Below are 22,343 nucleotides of genomic sequence, written 5' to 3'. Positions count from 1 at the left end.
ATTTGCCCACACTTAGCTACAGTGGAGACTGGGAAGTTTAATACCTAGGTGACGATCATGTGCTACAAGGGGTTCTAACCTACTACTATATGGAAGAGGGGGAGGTTGGATACAGGGGACAGTCAACCCTCTTATAAGGTCATTCCGTCTAGTCCAACAATAGTTGCAGAAGACTGAACAAGGTAAATTGGCCACTTATGAGCTCAGTTTTTATTAAATTAATTTTAACTCCATAGATTGTTAGGATATCAGTGCTGGGAAATACTTTAGAAATTATTTGCTCTAAGCCCCTCATTTTATAAGCCCGAATAGATAAGTTAAGTGAGTTGTCTGGAGCGGTATAGCTATTTGAATATGGAGTCCAACGTGGAGCCTTGTCTTTCTGTTGGTTACCTTTTGGGGGACACTCTTCAGTGTGTGCTGCCCTGTAAGAATTCTTGCATTTTTTTTTTTTTTTTTTTTACAGTTACTTTTTACAGTTATTTGTGTTGTTGACTCCCTGTTAATCCACTATAGATTCCTAGGGGCAAGAACTGTGTGGTACATACATGTCTGACCTTCAACTCTTTATAAATGTTCTAATGTTCATGTATATAATTATTTGCTTGATTGCCTTTCTGGCACGACAGAAGATGGGGAAGAATATAGTTTTTGCTTGATTTGGTACGTTAGAAACCACATCTTTGGACTAAAGAGGTCATGAGAATGAAAATTGGCTGGGTAGATGGAAGCCTTCAATGGAAGCTGAGTGGATACCATAGATATTAGGGAGCCACTCTTGGTTGTTGAGCTGTGGGACAGCATGACAAAATGCATAACTCTCATAAAAAATACAATTTAATGTAGAGCCATAGCTGAGATGAAACGTTTGAGGTTTTCTTCTCATATTTAATCTCCTATTTCTCATTTGAATTCATTCAACACTTGATGATTTAAAGTCTTTTTTTTTTTCCTTTATCCCCAGCGTGAAATATGACATAACAGAAGATTTTAGGGCTATAAGTGACAGGATAGGGAAGTAAAGTAGTTTTTTAGTTTCTTCTTAATTTATGCTTATTAGTGTAGATGTATTCTTTATCTTAAAATTCTTAGGGAAGCTAGCATATTTGTATTACCTAATGTTAAAAATTGTCTTCTGAAACTAGATGGCAATGATTTTTTCACTCTAATAAAAATTTTATGTTACTTTTATGCACAGTAAAACCTTTTAAATTTGGATCCCACAAATTTATTTTTTTTGACGATTTCTCCATATGACATTTGCTTTGTTAATTCTAGTCTCTGGACTTGGACGTATGTGATGTCTCTGAGTGCCTTTGACATCTGGTTTCTCTCCATGCTGAGCCATTATGGTTGCTTCCTATATAGTTTAAAGGCAGGTGTTGAAGCTTAGTATATGGCTCATCTTTCTAGTATTAGAAAACTTGGAATATATACCTGAGCCTATATTAGCTATTGTATTTGAAAGCATTAAATCTGATTTATTTTTAAATACTTTATTACTTTGGACAAGACCTGTTTTTCTTTGTGACAACTGATTGCATTATTTAAATAAATATGTTATTGAACAAAGTGATAGTATACAGCTATTAATAAATTTAACAAGTTTAAATCACTAATACATATTAAGTTAAAAGCCATAGATATTAAATTTTCTCATTTGTTGATTTGGAGGAAAAAAACCAAGAACTGGAGTTATCTTCATTTTTGGGTAATATAATTTCTAGTAGTCTATTTCTGGCAGTATTATTAAACTTACTCTAAATAAAATATTAAAATACTTCATTAGTCAGAAAATGAAGCCATTTTAATGCTATGGGCTAAGCTTGATATGGGATTATTAGGGAGTTACCTTTTATCTGGGTAAGCAATTTTTCTTCTGTTTTAGTTCATCCATGTATAAAAATTAATACAATAATAATTACCTCACAAAGATTTTAAATGTCTTAATGAATGTTTGTCTTCTGCTTTGTGAAAATGGATGAAAGACTTTAAGTTGTACAAAGTATTATTTTCTTTCAATTTTTCTTTTTTTGTGTATGTGTGATTCTTCAGAAATTACTTAAGGCCAATGTGGCAACAGTACACTTACTAATAACATTTTTACTGTAACAATTACAAATTACTTTCCTGATTAAACATTTTATTTATTTTTTACATGGAGATTTGCACATGGAAGAGGTCTTTGTAGGATGTATCATATATTACATATATATGTATATGTATATGTATATGTATATGTATATGTATATGTATATGTATATGTATATGTATATGTATGTATATGGAAGTATTCACTGTGTAAATTTTCGTTGTTAACTGACGTAGTTTTTATTTACTCCCTCTTAGAGCTTTTTCTTATTTTGATTTCTTGGCGTCTGAAGGAATCTTCTCAATGGTGTCCATATGCTAGCCTATATGTGTTTTTCCTTGTTTTTTCCCAAAACTGCAGTGTCTACTGTTGACTGCAGTTCATTTAACTCTTGATATTGAGGGTCTGGCTCTCTAGTGGGTTTTTTATTTTAATTTATTTTTTTAATTTATTTTTTTATTATTATACATATCTTTTCCTGTAGCCAGTTTGCTGATATTTCTTGCAGAAAAATTCATGTTGGTGGTTACTAAAAGGTCTAGAGGAAACATGTCTAAAATGAAACTTACAGATTTTCTATAGATTTTAATTACCCTTACTCTTACCCTGTAAATCGTTGAGATTTACTCATATATTTTATTAAATCACCATATTGTAAGTTTAGGGGAACAGGACTTTATGTTCACATGGCTATACCTAACTGCACAGGAGGCGGGAGTGTAGTTTATTTGTATGCCTAGCTGTAATCCAATTACTGTGGAAGGAGAGAGCAGCATTGGGTGGATAGGTATTGATTGCTACCAGAGCATTGTTATACCTCCCTGTTTCTTGATGCTCAGAAGTTGTAGAGGAGGAAGCTGGGGCCTCCTGGCTCAGTTATCCTATATGTACTTAGCCAATTAGTCCAATGAGTGTCCTAGGATTCCTTCTTGCTATTTATATCCCTTTGCTTTAAGCTTGGATCTTCCCTGGACTCTTTTTTCACCTCTATAGCAGTTCCCTTCTGTATCTGTTTGTACCCTGTTTTGTTCCTAATCTAGCCTCATCTTTCAATAGTTTTGTTTTCTCATAATTTCTGGGGTTTAAAAAATATACACATATATAACAATGTGTATTATATTAATTATAGTTACATATGTAAATTATATATTGTTAAATAATATGACTAAACATATACTAGATTTTAAGTTATATATAGAAATTACATATATTTAACAACAGATAATGCATATCATTTAAAATACATTTTAAAATTTCTTTAAACTTTAAAATCTCTGTCTACTATTTCTATCTGAATGGGAAAGAGTACTTTACTTAGCCTTCCTTTGATTATTGCAGTTACAATGACCTATTAACCATAAATGTAAAGAAAAGGAAGTTTCTATGCTTAGTTTCCTGATTTATTACCATTATTATAATGATAAGCAATAAATATTTGTATTGTACTTTATACAGAACTTTGCAGTATATATTCCTGTGCATTTCTTGCTACAGCCATGTGAAATAGGTCAGCTAGATTGTATTCTTTTTAATTCATTTGTAGTTGAGGAAAATCAGACTTATATGATGACAGAGCTATAAATGAAGTAGTCAGGATTCTAATCTAGGTTTTCTGATTCCAAATTTAGTACTTTATTCACTGTGTTTATTTAAATCTGTATGAAATACAGAGATTTCAGTGGTTCAGGTCACATATATTTGTAAAATAAAGGGCTCGACTATGGTCCCATTTATTTTTAAAATTCAATTTTTAAGGTTTTTGTGTATCTTAGTCTAATATTAATATGGATGCTTGAGATTTTGCACTTAATAAATGGAGAACTTTATTTTAAGTTCTTTTTGAGGTTTTTTTTAGATCCATAGAGCTGAAAGGAATCTTAGACGTTATCCAGTTCAAACTCCTATTAGGTTGGTGCAAAAGTAATTGCGGTTTAAAAGGTTAAAAATAATGGCAAAAACCACAACTACTTTTGCATCAACCTAATACTAATTATAGGGATCCCTTTTCTAACATCCCTGACAGTGGGTTCTCTAACCTCTATTTTAAAGGACCCACAGGTAGCTTAACTCTTATTTAGGTTTCAATTGTGGCTACAGGTGCATATAAAGAATAGGCAAGGGAAAATGGAAGGAAAGAAAATAGAGGAAGGGAAGATAGAGAAAGGAAATAAGACAAGGAAAGTGTAAAAAATAAGCTGTGTTTTGGTAGTATGATATTAACAGTTGACTTTATTGCACATTTCACATTTCTGGAATCCATGCCACTGGAACATCTTAGATTCTATTCTAGATTCTATTTACTATCTTGGTCCATGTAACCAGATGAAAAAAACCTCAGGAAAACACACTTTTTGGATTTCCTATTAATTTTTAATTCCTGTCATGTGAATTCTATTGTACCATTTGTTCTTTAAAGAAAACTGACGTAGGTTTTTGTTTTTTTTTCTCTTTAGAATTGTGTTCTTAAAGGGATTTTACAGAAAAATGAATCAGGTAGTTTAATTTAGTTGAATGTTTTAATTTGTGCTAATAGTCTTTCTCTAACTAAGACTGCTTTGAATTTAAAGATACAAAGATATGATGCATTCCCTGAAGAACATCATGATGGTAGTGGTGGAATCAATGATTAACAAGTTTGAAGAAGATGAGATACGAAGTCAAGAGAGGCAGAAAAAAATCCCAAAGGACAAAAGCAGTAGTTACTGCACAGACAATTGCTCTGACAGTGATTCGTCATTCAATCAGGTGTGTTGGTTAGCTTTGTATTTATGTCTTGAAATGGTGTTTAACAATCACTAGCTTCACTACGTTTTTATTAGCCAGCTTTTTTCCTGCTTTTTTAGTTATAAGTTTCAGAAGAAGAAAAAAAACAACAGTAAAGTAACCGAATGTAAAATATTTAATCCATGAAATAACATCTGGAATTATATGTTCAGTGAGTGATTACATTATATCTAAGATAATTCTTAATGAGGTAAGGAAATAAACTAATTGAATTTGAAGCTTTAAAAAAGAATAACAGGAAACAAATCCGCTTAAACTTTAATTAAACCATCTTATTCCTAATTAATCCTTATTAATCAGAGTTCAGATTATAGAGGAGATATGGAGATAAAACATTTCCCTTATGTATCTTTGGGAGATGAAGTTTGCTGTGAATTGTTAGTTTTAAAACATTAAGGTTTTTTTTTTTGATGTCGAGACATTTAAGGTTTTACGTTTTCTCTTTCCAGGTTATTGGAATCCTTATCATTTGGCTACAACAGAGCTAAGAGAAAAGCCAATGGCTAGATTAGTCCTAGTAGAGGAAACTAGTTAGACTAGGGCCCATGCATGTACCATGGACTTTCACACAGAAAGTTTCGGGCCAGTTGGAGTCTATCTGACCTTCGTGTGAATCCTACCTGATATTTTCAGTGAAACATTTTCACCTAATTAGCTCTACTATAGGGATATTTCTATAACCATATACCAAAAAGGGATTTGAGTAGTTTGGGTGAAACATGAAAAAAATGTGTATATTGGTCACAGTTCAGATTGCACTTTTGAAGGAAAAATGGTGTTGGAAGTGTACTATATATTTTTTAGTTTAGTTTAATGCAATCATGTGGCTTATTCAGTAGGCTTACTAAACTGCTTCTTTAGGTCAAAGACTTTCTGGAATTAAAAGGCACAGAAAAACCAAACTTTAGGATTCTGGGGCTTATAAAATAATGCTTTCTTTTTTATTTGATGAACCATCTTTATACACTGAAATTGAACCACAAGAGAACAAAACGGAGCAGTGTTAATTTGTTCTAAGAAGCGCAAGTATTCAGATCCACATAGCACTGAATTGAGTAACTGGCAGTTAGGAGGTGCTAATCCCAAATGCTATATTATTTCCAGTCATAGACTCATGGATTTTTGAAGAAATTTAAAGCTTTGGTAGAAATGGGGTCATACTTTCAGAAGATACTTTTTTCTTTTTCTTTTTCTTTTTTTGAGTCTTGAGAAGGAATCAAGCTTTAAGTTCATATGGCATTTTCCATAGGGTATATATGCATTTTCAAGTGTCTGCCCTATGAGTATGAATTCGTTTCAAAAGGGACTAATAGAGTTGAAAATGAACTATGCCTGCCAACAAGTGTGGGATCCCTGGACTTTTGGAAAGAAGCCTATGTATGTCAGAACTACCCTGAAAGCTCTTCCAGTGTGGCCAAGCTCTAGAAGATGCTTGGGTAGGCTTTTGCTTAGTGAAAAGAGACCAAAGAGAGGCTAAATTAAATGATCAAAAGGGAAAAGGTCTCATGGTTGCTAGATGGGATGGAGGTTGGAGGGATGGGTGAGAAAGGTGAAGGGATTAGGAAGTACAAATTGGTAGTCACAAAATAGTCATGGGGATGTGAAATACAGTATGGGGAACATAGTAATGTTGCAAAAACTATGTATGGTGTCAGATGGGTACTGGATTTATTGGCGGTATCCCTTCATAAATTATATAAATGCCTAACCTCTGTGCTATACACCTGAAATGAATATAAAATAATATCGAATGTTAACTATAACTAAAAAATATATATAGTCACTGGATGTAAATTACAGCATAGGGAATATAGTCAATAGTATGGTAATAGCTATGTATGGTGTCAGATAGGTAGTAATTTGTTGGGGTTATCACTTTGTGAGGGGTCCAAATGTCTAATCATTACTGTTGTTTTGTACAACTGAAACCAATTAAAGAAACAAGTAAAAGGGTCTTTGAAAATATTAATATATGAGACATTCATTCCATTGAATACTGATGTTGTTAAGGATGCCTTCAAAATTGATAAATACTTGCTTTGGGCTTAAAACCAAATTTGTCTAAGTTGTTTCATGAATAACATTGAGTAAACAATTTGATGCTCCTGTTTTGATACTAGAACACTTGTGTTTTGTAAATAGAATTGACTTTATTTCATTGTTACTATTTTAAAGATTGCAGCCTTATTATATATGGATTTTTGATCTATTATTGAATAACCTTTGGATATTGCTGGTTTTGGAGACTATTAGTGTAAGTTTGATAATATTAAAGAATAAAGAAGACAGATTGGTTTTTACTATAGTTGTTAACAGAGCACTGAAAGGATTTGGTATCATGATTAAACCAGGAAAAGGTCTTTGAAAAATAATGTTGGAAAGAGAGAATTAATAATACTAGCTATCTGTTATTGAGACTTCTGCCATATATTGGTCCCTCTGCTTGACTTTATAATCACTATTGGTATTACTAGCTCACTTTACATAAATAAGTGAGGATTGTAATAATAGGTAAGTAATTTGCTCGAACTTGTACAGCTAGTTAGGAGTGAACCATAAGTTTAAGCCTGGTCTCTCTCCTTCATGTGTTCTCTTTGTTCTGTGCTACACTACCTGGAGACTGCTTGGGTTCAAATCTTGGTTCCACTACTTACTATTTATGTGACTTTGGAGAAATGTCTTAACTTCTCTGGGCCATAGTGTTTCTCATTTGTAAAATAGGAATGATGATACCACTTACCCCATAGGGTTGATGAGAAGATTAGCCGAGTTAATCTATATCACGTCCTTAGAACAGTCGCTGCTGCTCCATACATGTTAGCTTTCATTGTTATTGCTATCTCTTGAACGGTGTGCTGAAATGCATGCTGTTTAGAGACGTGCTCAAATAGAAAGTTTCTCAGCTGTGGTCATGCATGGTTTCTGAGCTTCTCTGGGTTATTTTCTACTGCTGGGAAATGAGAATATGTTCTCTAATTAAACTTTCAAAATTCATACCTTTTCCTCTTGCAGTTTTTCTGTCTTCCTCTTCCCTGACAGTATTCAGTGTAGTATATATTATATATCACAGCCATTATACTTATTCCTGGTATGCAGATTGTTGTATTATGTTTTAAGGGAACCCATGGTTTACACTTTATACGGAGAAGTTGAATTTAGGATAATAGTCCTCTATTGCTCTTGCATGACATGAACCTGTTTAAGACATTTACTGTTTTTTGCTGTCGAGGCAACCTCTTACGGAAACCTATTTTTTGGTATATATGGCAGGCAAAATAATGGCCCCCTCAAAAATGTCAATGTCTTAATCCTCAACCTGTGAACCCATTACCTTACACGGAGGGACTTTGTTTGTGTGATTCGATCAAGGATCTGCAGATGCTGAGAGCATCGTGAGTTATTCACTGGGCCAAATGTAATCACAAGAGTCTGTATAAGAGAGACTCGGGAGAGTCAGAGTAAGTGCTGTGCAGCCTGAAGTAGAGGTGGGAGTGACGTGACTGTTGGCTTTGAAGAGAGAAGGAGGTCCATGAGCCAAAGAATCAGGTAGTCTCTGGACGCTGGAAGAGGCAAAGAAATGGGTTCTCCCCTGGAGCTTACTGAAGAATCACAAGCCTGGCATTTTAGACTTCTGACCTCCAGAGCTGTAAGATGATAAATTTGTGTTGTTTTAAGTCACTAAGTGTATGGTAATTGTAGGGGCATTAGGAAACTACTGTAGTGCCATTGTCCTTACTGCCTCACCTGAAGGACAGGGCTTATCTTTCCTGGTTTTTAATTCTGGGAAAAGAAGGTACTGTTACTTAGACTTTGTGTTTGAACTGCCTCCTGGGAACAATCAGAATTCCATCTTGTTGTTAGATGTTGGTTCTTCCAGTGAGATTATTCGTGAGTAGCTTTTTTCCTTTACCAGGTGCATGGCCTTTCCTGTCTTTCAGAGTGTGTGTTTTCAACTATCCTAATTTATGTTTTTGCCCTGACTTCTCAACTTTTATTCAGTATTTTGAGTTCAACCATTTTTTGGCCTCTCTTAAAATCTTCAAATTTTCAATGCTCTTTTTGGTGAGGAATTCTGCTTTTGAGGATTTCTTACTACTGCTGAGGAATTACAAGACTCTCATCTCGTTTGGCAATATAAGCCATAACAGTAGCACATCCCAGCCTACACTTCAGAAGTTCCTCCACTTCTAGCTACCCTCAATTGATATGATTTTCTTATTATTTATTTTACAAGCAGAAAAAGATAAGGGGCCTAAAATCTTAAAAATGTTGAAGGCAAAGGAAAATGTAGCTGCAAGTAGACAAAATGAACACTGTAGTGTTGACAGTTCAGGTGCCTGGAATTAGGTCTGAGGCAGGTGGATTGGGACAAGAATTGGGTAGGTAGGTGCAGGTATGAGCTTTTGTTGTGGCTTGCTTGTTTAATAATAGTCTCTTGAGACAGTTTGACACCAGAAAAACGAATATCTTTGATTGAGTGCTAATATTCTTTATGAATCCCTAAAGTTTCTTTATACTTTAAAATACTAATAGATTTTTGTTGCTACCTCTTAATGGTGACACTTTTAAAGAAAGGTTCAAAAGTTCTTCTTTTGTTAAAACAATAAAAACATCCAGGAAGTTAGGAAAAATTTAGTTTATTATTTGAAAATGTTTTTAAACCTCATGCTTTTGTTTTGAATTAAAAATGTTTTGTATTTAAAGCTTAATGAAGGGGGGGGCATAATTTCAAAAGTTTTAGATGCACTAAAATTTGAAAAAGCTATTCTACATGAAGCTAATTCATTCCGAATCTTGCAAACAAAACAGTCTGACATAAACTGTGGCTCTGCCATTGATGAGCTGTGGACCTTGGATTCTTAGCCTCTCTCAATGCCTCAGTTTTCTTATGTTGTAGTGGAGATAGAAACAGGACCTGACCTACCTTATAGGGTTGTTTTGTGGATTTAACGTGTGCAAAGCATTTTGAACACTATCTGGTATATTCTAAGAGCTTAAATAACTTTTGGCTGTTATTATTGTCATCATCATTGGGTGGTGTTTTTCTTTTCCTTTATTTTAGAACTAGAAATCATTGTGCAGTTAGACATATTAAAGCCTGAAGTACCATTAGATTCAATATTTATATATTTCTCTTATTTCCCATAACCATTTCTTAGAACAATAATAATAATTATCTTTCTTTGGTTGTATTTTAAAAAGTTTATATAGTTTACAAACCAAAGTTTTAAAATTTCTAGGGTTAATTAATTTTGAAGGTGGTTTGATGTTTTAATTTAAGATGTAGTTATTGAATAATGTGAATATTCTTCAGTATATGGTGTAATAAAGTAATTGAGTATATCTCTGTAAAAATTACAGAATGCATCTTATATTTATAATTTGTAGGTAAACTGCATATGATAGAAATATATTCAGATTTTATTTTTGTTATGTAAAGACCTTTAATTAGATCCGTATGATCCTACGAGAGGACCAAATCTATCTTAGACTAACCTATTCTACTTTTTGCTTTTTTCCTCTTAGTGTTTGCTTAGAAATTATTTCCTTAGAAATTATTTCGTTTCACACATGTAAATATGTTTAAAAAGCTTTCCTTTGTTAGTATCTACTTATATTGATATCACCAACAAATCTGTCCTATGTTGCTTTACAAATCAAGTTGGTAGGCACTGCTTTGCTCCTCAGGATTTTTAATCTAAGAAATAATCTAGAATGGCTGAAAGTCTAACAAATCTATATTCAATGGAACACTATCTACATCCTCTAGTTATATAAGTTATTACAGTTAGTTACTATGGCAATTTATGTCCATATATGGACACACAATAACACAAAAGGAGACCTTAAAAATATGGGTAATGTTTAAAGCAGGTATTAGACACTTTCTGATTTCTGGTGTAATAAAAATTTTTTTATTGCTTAACCAACATTTTAAAGAGTATTTGTACTATGTTTAAGATGATAGTTAAAGGAATCTTATAGGCCAGTAAGTAGATTAATGAGGGTACTCCAAACATAAAACTATTAAAGGCTATGCTTTTCTAATATGCATTATAACCTGGGAGTACATGTAAATATGTTAGAATTGAGGGGCTTCAAGTTTCTGGATGTACATTCATCCAACAAAAAGTAGTGGACTTATGCTATGTGCATTATATTTTATTAGGCCCTCCAAAAGTGCAAAGATTAATCAGATATGCATTGTTTCTTCTAAGAGCTAACTTGGATATACTCATAGTTACAGGGTTATAAGGTAGAAATAATATGTCATGGGGATTCCAAAGAGGAGTCCTTATAACCAAGAATTCAGAGAGCTATAGAGGATAGTATTTCAGACAAAGGAATGGACCAAAGCTCTGAAACAACAAAGAATGTGGCATATCTGGGAAACTGAGTAGTTTATGTGAAGGGTTAGGACGAAGAGTTTGGGGGGAGTAAATTGGAAGGGTAGATTAAGGCCGGATTATGGAATAAAGGCAAAAATTATATCTTAATTATTACAGATTTTAGCTATAAAATCACAGTGCCTGGTACATAATAGGTGTCTGACACATAATAGATTCTGAATAAATGTTTGAGGAATAAATGAATACATTCAAAAGCTAAATTGGATTATGTTTTGTAAATAAAGGGAACTCATTTTAGGTTTTTGAACAGAGAAGTGTATGTCAGGGAGATTTACCTGTCGGTTTGCAGAAGGACATGAAAGGGGGAGAAAATTGATGTAGGGAGAAAAGTTAGAAGGCTGTCCTGGTAGTTGAAGTAAGAAGTAATGAGAGCATGCCGGATTTGAGGAGGCTTTGTAGGAATAAATAGGGACTGATGTGAGAATATTACAGAGATAGGATCATTTAACTTGATTTTCGAAGTGTTTTGGAGGGAGTAGTGCAAAGTAGGAGTGCAGTCAAAGGTCTAGCTAGTTTCAAGCCAAGGTGGTCAGAAGAAGATGGTGTCATGAACCACGCTTGGAATTAGGGAGCGAAGTTTGGGGTGGAGAAGCATACGGTGAGTTTATTCTTTTTAAGATACATTGAATTTTAGATATCAGTAAGGTAGTCCAGTGGTGAAACAAATAGTTGAAAATGCAGGATTCACTTGGTAGAAAGGTTGGGGATGACACAGTGTGAGACAATTGTGCTGAGGTGTTACTACTGAAGCCATCTCAATAGGTGAGATCTTAGGAAATACATTTTCAGAGGGCTAGTAGAAACAAATAATGGTTCAGAAAAGAAGGTACCAAACCATGGGGCTTAAGGGTGGGTGAATTTCAAGGCAGGAGTAATGGTTAATTAGCTGCAATGAAGTCCAGAGGGAAGTCTAAGATGACTAAGAAAAAAATCTTTGGATCAGTGGTCAACAGTTCACTGCAGAATAATATTGAGGGAAGTTGAGGGATCATCATATTGATTGGCCTTAGTCATTTCTGAGAAATAAAAGGAAGACATTTTCAGAGAGTAAGGGTTGCTTGTCTGTGGTTTGCCCATAAAGAGATTAGGAAATGAAGTCTTTGTCGTGGAGAACAGTTAAGCAAATTAATTTTGTTAAAATTGAAGTAGTACCTTTTTTTATTGACTGCTGTTTGACATAATATTGGTTGTCTCACCAAATATAAACTCCCTGCAATTGAGAAATTTCAAACAATGTCTGACTCCCCATTTGTCAGAGCTCTTTTTTTGGGGTGGTGGTGGTGGTGGAAACTGGATTAGAATGGAAATTTCTGGAAATCAATGAATTATATTTTTAGATTGCTTGATCTTGAATAGGCAGTTGGTAGATGGAGTCAGTTATTTGATATTTTGTTATAGAAAATTTCCTGAGAAACATGAGATTTACTTCAAATTTAAAAATTTTAATAATGATCAAGAAAAGACTATAATTATTTTCTCATTTAATTCTTACAATGATGTTCGGAGGTAGATGTGAAAACAGGGTGGGGTTAAAGACATCAGGGTCATATAGGTAGTTAGAAGATTGAGTCTATTGGATTAAAATTTATGTCTTTGACATTATGCTTATTTTTTAATGAGCTGGATGGAAAGACATTTTAGACATAGATACTGATCTGGTAAAAGTCATGATGGTGGAAGTAGAAGCACCAGAGGAAATCAGGTTTACAAGAGAGAGGTAAAAGGGCCAAACTAAAGAAAAAAAACTTGTTTAGCAATAGAATAGAATGAGTGTGTACACACACACAAACACACACACACACACACACACACACACACACACACTGGGACAGAGGGGGCCAGAATAATGTGTACACATTTTAAGAAAGGAAAACACTATTAAAATTGTAATACTCAATATATACCAATAACAAAAGATGAATACAGGTCATGTTTGAATTCTGCAATTACAAGAGGTGCTCAAAATCAGCATCCAGACAATTCTGATTATGGCAAACTACTGCTTGAGCAACGCTGACCAAAGTGTTCACTTGTATACATTTCTCTCTCTCTCTGTATATATGTGTGTGTGTGTGTGTGTGTGTGTGTGTGTGTGTGTGTGTGTGTGTGTATATATATATATATATATAGTGTGTGTGTGTATGTATATGACATACATACATACATGATATTTTGGATATATATGTATGTATGTATATATATATGTGTGTGTATATATATATATATATATATATATATATATATATATATATACACACATGCTATGTAAGATACCGTATGTTATCCATGCCTATATACTTTTTTCCCATTAGGCAAGACAGCTACATTCATATATACTTACATTTACTTTGTTAGTAGTTATCATTTATAAATATTAGTATTTTAACTGTAATATAATGAATATTCAAAATTAAAGCTCTATTATTTAATATACAGTATGTTTAATTTTACAACTTACCATGTAAAGACTTTTGAGTAGTTGAAATATATACTTTTAGAAAGGAGTGAAACTCTGGACATTTTTAAGGCTTTAAAAGAATTATGTTGTATGATATGAAATATTGGTCTGTTTTGGGTTTGTTGTGGAGTTGCTCTATGTGGCCTGTATTGTTAGGGACATGGTGAGAAGACTGGCTTTGGGGTCTTTCTTGTATTAAGCAAATGTGCATTGAGTGCCTGCTTTGTATTAGGCACTATTTTAGGTATTGTGGATACTATATGAAAAAGACCAAATTCTAATTGATAAGAGTACAGCTTTGGAGGAAAAGCATTGTGATGCATCAGGAACAGCAGTAGCAAAGGTTCCTAGGTTAGAGCGAGCATAGCATCTTCTAGGGATGGAAAAGCCAGTGTGACTGAAACCTGGATGGCAGAGGGGAGAATGGTATGAGAGAGAGTTAGAGATAAGCAGGGGCCAGATCATGTAAGTAAAATTTTTATATTTTATTCTGAATAAAATGCAAAGTCTTTTGCAAGGTTGAAGTAAGGGAGATGAAGGGATTTGATTAATAATTTTGAGAGGTTCCATCTAATTATTGCTGGAGGATGGATGGTGGGGTGGAGTAGGATGGGATAAGAGTAGAAACAGGGAGATGATTTAGGATGAGTTGATGTATTCTAGACTAGAATTGATTGCCTTGGTTTAAGACTTTAGCAGGGGAGTGGTAATGAGTAGTTGGAGTTAAGATATGTAAAACTTGGGGGTTGTCTTGCAGGACTTAATGATATTGGATATAGGAAATGAGAGAAAGTGAGGAGTCAAAATTGACTCCTATTTTTGACCTAATTCAAAATCTGGATAGATGGTAGTTCCATTTACCAAGATGGGCAGTTTAAGGGAAGAGCAAGTTCAGAATAAAATCAAGAATTCTGTTTTGTACGCATTAGTTTGAGAAGCCTAATAGATATCCAAGTGGAAATGTTGAGAGGATAATTATATAAGTAACTGTGGAGATGAGTGACTGATATAAATGAGTCATCATGGTATACTTAACTGGATGAGAACTCCTCAGGAAGAGAGTGTAGATAGTGAAGAGGGTCTCTAATGTGGATGGGAATCAGAGTTCTGATAGCTGGGTGACTTGGAGAAGTTATTTAACCTTCTGTTTGTTCTAGTTCTCATATTTCACAGAGTCATTGTGAATTGAGATAGTAGAGGACTTGTTACATAATAGATAATACATAGCTGCTATTATTGCTATTTTTGCTAATTTTAGATGATTATTTTAAGTATTAATATTTAAATTGCCTTTGTCAATTAAAAGACCCTTCCTTTTTACAAAATAGCTTATGGTCTACTGTAAACGTTTTCCTAGATGGAAGTTTTTACTTCAGGAGTTTTTCACCAAAGAGGAAGCATGGAGAAAGACTGAGGAAAAGAGCAGGAAAGAAAAGGAATAAAAAAGTTCAGCAGCATTGTAGTTATGCCGAGGGTACTATTAGTGCCTTGTTGTTTATGTTGTTTTATCTTTTGGTATCATTAATCTCACATTTCTGGGTACAAAACATTTTGGCTTTACGTCTTTTGAGTCATATAATGTTCTACACATTGCAATTGCTCAGCAAATAATAATAGTTTTTATATACATGAAGGTACACTGTTCTACTGGGACATTCAGTTCCCATTTAAATGCCTTGGGAAACAAAAATTCTATGTTTGCTGCCAAATCAAAATAGATCACCCCCTTCTCTTGTTCAGAATGCATTTTTTTTTTTGCTTTGAATTATATTTAAAAATCATTTAGAGCAGTACTTCTAAAGGTCTAGTAAATAAATGACTGTTCTGTTTATTGTGTTGCAGAGTTACAAATTTTGTCAAGGAAAATTACAATTGATTTTAGACCAGTTGGATCCAGGGCAACCTAAAGAGGTAAGTTTAAAGGATAGTTGTCAAGTTCAGATATATATGATTATAATCGGTAGCAGCTGGATTGTTTCTCTTGAAGATAACCTTTATTATTATGGCAATTCTAGACTGATGTGTCTGCTAGACTTTCCGGTCTTGAAATGAAAGGTCACAGTAAGGGTGGCTTTCTTTAGAGAATAGTCATAGTTTGTAAGAGGAAATTTTTATTTCTAGTTCCCATTTTGAAGTGATGAAGTTATGAGCAGTTGCCCCCCAAGCTATTCCTTCACTGTTTCTTTGTATGTGATATTTTAGTGATTTCTTTGAAGAAAAATTTTCATTTAATGTTCTTTCTACTTCTGGAATATGTGAGCAACTTTGACACATATATTCATTTATTAGAAAAAGGATTTTAAAGAAGCAATTGTATTGAACTGTGTCTGTTTATATTTTAAAAGTTTGTATAAATTACTGTTTATGAAGTATTATTTCATTTGAAATTCAGCCTGAAATAGAAAATATGATATTATTTTTGAAGTACCTAAGACTTTTGTATATATCTTGCCATGGAGTCTCCATTTTTGAAATAAATTGTTTTTCTTCAACTTTTCATTTTAAACTGAATGAATGGTTATGATTTACTCCCACTGATTTAAAAAAAAAATCATAGAATTATTTTTCCCCTCAGCATCCTGCATTCTGACTTATTTTCTAGCTTCTTAGTAAATATATATTTCAAAAGATACTAAAATGGGATTTGAATTTTATGTGATAATAATCTTATTATCTTTAGTAAGTGGATTATTTGGCAATCCATGCTTGTTTAGAAACCTTTATTCTACTTTTGCAAGTAGGAATTCTAAATGGGATTTTGTTCTAAAAATTAACTGAAAAGGAGAAATTACTTAATGTTTTTAAACTTTCTCCATAGTTCCCCCATAATCCATATCACAAAGTTTTTGTTAGTTTTTCTTTCATGTGAATACATAGACATTTAAAAATATGTGTGTATTCTGTCTATTTCCATCTAAAACGTGACATCTTGATTTAGGATTCAGAATGTCTGGTTTCCTGAGGTCTTTAGCTAACTCTTCTGACTCTTCATGTTTTTTGTTTGTTTTCTTTTTGTTTGTTTGTTTGTTTTAAATCACCAGTCTTTAGTTATTTGATCTGGGGAACAACCAGATTTTGAGGAACAAGTTGGAATCAGTGTGTTACTATTCTTTGTTAGATAATGAGTAGGGGAGCAACTTTGTACCATTCATGTTAGAAGTAGAGCTAAACTCTTCACTGCTGCCCCTTGGTTCATACTGTTTTGAGTGAATTCTGATTGGATTTTGAGAACAATGATTAAGAAGTAAGCTTTCTGTGAAAATACAGAAATTCAATTTTGCATCACGCTGCTGAATGACTTTTTTTCTACCTCAGTGGTTAGAAGGTCAGCAAATATGATATAGCAAAAGTACAGATTGTTTTGTGAGAATTGCTCATATATCCTGGAATGCAAATGCTTCACCAGGAGCATGTTTTAAAATTAAAACCCTGAAAATGTGGGACCACCTATGGGGGCCTGCGCAAGTAAGGAAAGTCTGTGGGATGAGGCCCTTGGAAAACCTGCCCTGGTGATTTTAGATTCTGCCACCATCTTTCCTTCTCTCCCACTTAAGAGATTCTAGGTCACATGGCTAATACACATAGTATTTTTATTTTTGCTTTACATAAAATAAGCTGTTTTTTTTCTTTGTTTAAGACAAGTTTAAAAAATGAGTTCTCAAGAATTGTTTTATAAAAGGACATCTAATTCTCATTAATTGGCTCTTTAAAACAATTATCCAGTCTTTGCCTCTCAATATTTGTTAAATATTTGGAGACTTGGTGTTATTCTAGTGACTAACCATTAATCAAAATCTTTTAAAAATTATAGGTGAGATACGAAGCCTTGCAAACACTATGTTCAGCTCCACCAACTGATGTACTGAACTGTGAAAATTGGACCACTCTCTGTGAAAAACTGACAGCATCTCTTTCAGATCCTGATCCTGTGTTTAGTGTAAGGAAATGTTTATAGAAATATTAAAAATAATTTTCCTATCAGTTTAGAAGCAAATGGAATATGATAATTTTTAAAAATAGTAGCTCAAATATTTATGAAATTTCAGTTCTAGCTTTTGAATTGTCAAGATTTTCCTTAAAGGAGTTAACTATTTCATGATTAGATTAAAAATATGGTCACTATAACACTTCACTGCCAAATAACAGTAGACTGTTACCCATTTTGTTTTATCGTGTAAAGGGATATCCAAGTATTTGTGTCATTGTGTTTGAATTAATACAAATATTTTAAAAGAACATTTAAAGCATTTTTGAAAGAATTCATGATATATGAAAAAGGTTCATAAGCATTTTCCTTTAAGTTAATAACATTGGAAGACGTTGTTAAAGAGGGGAAATGATAATAGAATCAGTCATTTTGGAGTAGAACACAAGGCATGGTATTCTTTATAGAAATTTTGAATTTATGCTTAATCTAAATTCATATTGAGTTTGATTCTGTTTCTTCTTTTCCTTCTCTAAAAGACTCTTAACATATTAACTGACTGAAGCGTGTAGTGTTTGAAAAGTGTGGCATATTGATCAATTGCTGCAACTATAAAAGTAGACTTCCCAAAGTATTTAATTTCCTATATTCAGTAGGAATCTCTTGGAGTTATTAGAAGATACTTTTAGTCACTTTGGTAACCATCTTTTGTAAGTACATTGTCCTAATATTTGATACAGGCAAGATTATTAGTGTTTTCTTCCTTCAGAATAGAACATTTGAGGCAATTTTATGATTTTATTTAATGGGAAGTTGAATTTCACTATTAGGATTAATATCATCACAATATTGAAGTTGGTATAATTAAAATGACAGTGATAGCTATCATTTTTAAGTACTACTAGTTCGAGCTACTATTCTAACTACATCTGTTATCTCATTTGATTCATTTACCTTCTGATAGTTTCTACTTTAAGTTTTAATAATGTAAAGTTCTGAAAAATACATTATTATATAACACTTTTTCTTGGGGATAGGGAAAATTATTAGTCCTACATGTCTAATTACTAAGACTACCCATGTAAGCAAGTGAAAAAAAATGTACTCGGAGAGGAGTGATTTCTTTTTTCTTTTTTTTTTAGATTTAGTAATCCAACTCTGTTTCCTTGTTTGAGATTTTTACATTGTACCTTCCTCTGTCAAACCTCACCACTCACCCCATGTTTGTTTCTACTATTACCAGAGTTTACAATATACTGCTGTCTTAGATTTACTATTAGTTTTAGTCAGTTTTACTTTTTTACTGACAAACAAAAGAATGTGCCCTTTTTTATAGATATACTCGTATACAAGTTTCTGAATGATTTATTTTCTAATTTTTTTACTATGTGAAAAATGATTCATCTTTATTCTATTTTTGTAAGAATTTTGTATACAAATCTTTTTTTTTTTTTTAATTTCCATAGGACCGGATTTTAAAATTCTATGCGCAGACATTTACACTTTCACCATTACACATGACCAAGGAAATTTATACAAGCTTAGGTATGTTTATTAAATCATTTTTATAATGCTTTTTCTCTTATTTGTACTTGAGAAAAATGGATAAGAAATAACTTTTTTCAGAAAGCACTGTCATTGAATGGTCTAATAGTTATATTTTTTTTTACTTTTTCTTTTCAGCTAAATATTTGGAGTTATGCTTTATTTCTAGAGAAAGTCATATTCCTACTGTTTCAACTGGTATAGATCTAACTAATCCTAATGTGATTCGCTTACTTAAAAAGGTATTCATTTTCTATAATATGCCTTTATTTTTATTTCGATAGTTCTATATTTAAGAATTCTAATTTTTTGAAAACTTCATAACTGCTTTGTAGGTTCGTCTTCTAAATGAATATCAGAAAGAGGCTCCATCTTTCTGGATTCGCCACTCTGAGAAGTAAGTCCCCTAATTTATGCCAACATCAAATATAGGTATATCACTGTCCCAGTTACATTTCAAAGAGAAAGAGTAGAGAGTGTCTTAATGATTTACTTGATAGGGAAGGGATTAATAAAGTTTTATTTTTTAGCTTTTCATGTTTGTACTTAGCTCTGTGAATGGCTCAATGCAGGTACCATTTTATACCATTTATTTATCACCAACAAGGTAAAAAGGTGTTATAGCCTCTGGTTCTTTTATTATTGGCCTTTTATTATTGCTACTTTGGAGAAGTTCCTTATGTGTTCGTTAAACTTTTTCCTTTTGGTTCTAAAATTTTTAATAAGGTTGTAAGAGCAATGATGAGTCTAAAAGGGAAAGTTAAATTTGGAGAGCCAGTGTTGAGTAGAAAGAATATAAGTTTATAAAACAGAAAATAAAAAAAAAATGGTGTGAATCCCATCTCTGCCATTTACTGAAATATTAAAAAAAGCTGTTTCTAAAGATTACTTAAGACTTTATTATTCCATAAATATAAAACATATCACCTGTCCTTATATCAAATAGCATTTATTTTTTTCTAAACTCACTTCTTTCCAATCTTTAAGGTATATGGAAGAAATTGTGGAGAGTACTTTGTCCTTATTATCAGTTAAACATGATCAAAGCCATCTTGTCTCACAAAAGATTTTGGATCCAGTCTACTTTCTTGCATTGGTTGATACCAAGGCTGTGTGGTTCAAAAAGTGGATGGTAAGGAAAAATGAAATATGTTTTGTTATGTTTCAGTTTATAGCTATATTTCAAAGAATAGCTAATATTTGAGTGTTTACTGTGTTCTAAGAGTTATAATCACTTTTATTTTTTAAACTCATTTAATTTTTATAACAATCTAAGAGATAGATGGTATTATTACTCTATTTTACATATGCAGCAACTGAGGCACAGAGAAGTTAAATGACTTGCTCAAGATTGTTTATCTAGTAAGTGACAGAGCCAGAATAGGATTTTAAATTTGATTTAAAATTTCGAATTTAAATAGGATTTAAGTTCAAATGAACCTAAATGATAGGTTCAGTTGGACCAATTGAGCCGAATGACCTATCCAAAATTTGATCATTTTTAGTTTAAAAACTTCAAAATTTTTAAGCAGGTGTGGTAGAACATAAGGGTTCAATGCTCATTTTTCTTGTGGCTTAGGTGATATGTCTGAAAATATTTCTTCTTTTTCCTTTTACTAAACCTGCAGTTCGGGAAATGTGTTTAATGCCTGAATGCTGATAATTTCCTATGGAGTTCACCACTGTCCCGGAACTGAAACTAATATTAAGAGTAAAGAGATTGTTATATTGCTACCTCTCATTTGCTGTTGAGTAACAGTGGTCTGTGTCCGGCAGTAGCAGCAGCAGTGTTGGCTTATGTTCTCACAGCTTTGTCCCTTTTAACCTATCTACTGGGCATTATGTATTTGTGGCTTGTGGAAGGAAGGGCTGGGCCCATGACTTGCCATGCAAAGCAGCAACATATTCATTTATTGCTCAGCACAATTTGGACATTATCTAGCTGATGGCTTTTTTTTTTTTTTTTCCTTGTGTTATCTAAACTGTACAATAATGCCCAATTAACCAAAACACAATTCTGTCCAGTACTTACCCACTTACCTGCCTTATCTAGTATGTGTTCATAAATGTTTGCGCAATTTAATTTAACCTGAACTTTTTGTTTCTCACATTTGAGACAGAACTTTTTAAAAATTTGTTTTTGATTATCACTCTAACAGCATTATTGTAGAAAATATGCGAAATTTGTAAAAGCACAAATAAAATTAAATTTCTCTAAATCTACAATGCAGGGATAATAACTATTACAATTTTGATATATGTAGTTACATTTATTTCATATACTTTAAAATTTATCTGTTTAGGTCTTTTTTTCTAACGAAAATCATATTCTGCTAAGTTAATTAACTTCTTCACTTAACATTTTTGTCATCAGTATTTGATTCTTAAGAGAATGAGGCAGATCACAGGAAAACTAACCAATAGAAAATTACTAAAAATCAGCTCCCCAAGTGTGTTCTAGTATTAATGAAAAGCCGTCAAATTTTCTACATCCTTAAGGCAGAGGTTGAAAAACTTCTTATGTAAAGGGCCAGACAGTAAATATTTTTGCCTCTGTGAGCTGTACTGTTTCTGTTGCAACTACTCAGCTCTGCTGTTGCCCTAAGCATCCATGGATCATATATAAATGAGTAGACGTGACTGTGTTCCAGTAAATTTTATTTACCAAATCAGGTGGCAGCTTGAAATTGTCCTGAGGGCTATCGTTTGGTGGGTCTAAGGGATGAACTATGAGGATTTCTTTTCAGAACATGGCCATTAGTTTAATTGTAGGTCAACATATTTCTCTTACTAAAGCTGAAAAAGATCAATGGTTTTAAAAACATTTAAAGCTAAATGTTTTTAGCTTAAAACATAGGGTTTTGATTAATCCTCAATTTACTAAATCCCCATTTAATTAAACTCTATTTCCCAGAATTCAGATAGTTTTTACAGAATATTCCATGGAATAATTTTTATTCTTAAGTAACATGAAGAAACTACATACATTGAGCACAAATGATACCTAATATAATTTAAATAATACGTGTATTTTCCCCTTGCTTTGTACAATGCATAAAAGCATGTTTTAATCCCATCTATATTTAGTTTTAAGGAGAGGATTAACGATCTTTCTGGCATGTCCAATCA

At 32.8% G+C, this 22,343-nt stretch overlaps 1 protein-coding gene across 2 annotated transcripts in view; it reads left to right on the top strand.

The window, feature by feature from the left end:
* The window catches only part of TBC1D32 (TBC1 domain family member 32), a 400,452-nt gene that overhangs the window by 15,438 nt on the left and 362,671 nt on the right, over nt 1–22,343 (top strand). For both annotated transcript variants that reach the window (XM_074333506.1, XM_019740993.2), the window contains exons 5-11: nt 4,660–4,837; nt 15,587–15,655; nt 17,556–17,681; nt 19,136–19,214; nt 19,353–19,456; nt 19,550–19,611; nt 20,202–20,346. In XM_074333506.1, coding sequence (XP_074189607.1) covers nt 4,660–4,837; nt 15,587–15,655; nt 17,556–17,681; nt 19,136–19,214; nt 19,353–19,456; nt 19,550–19,611; nt 20,202–20,346 — 763 coding nt within the window. The remainder of the gene's footprint in view (nt 1–4,659; nt 4,838–15,586; nt 15,656–17,555; nt 17,682–19,135; nt 19,215–19,352; nt 19,457–19,549; nt 19,612–20,201; nt 20,347–22,343) is intronic.

This window comes from Rhinolophus sinicus, linkage group LG05 (assembly GCF_036562045.2).
Source record: "Rhinolophus sinicus isolate RSC01 linkage group LG05, ASM3656204v1, whole genome shotgun sequence".
Taxonomy (NCBI): Eukaryota; Metazoa; Chordata; class Mammalia; order Chiroptera; family Rhinolophidae; genus Rhinolophus; species Rhinolophus sinicus.
The sequence above is the reverse complement of the archived record's forward strand: the minus strand, read 5'-3'. Positions and strand labels throughout refer to the sequence as shown.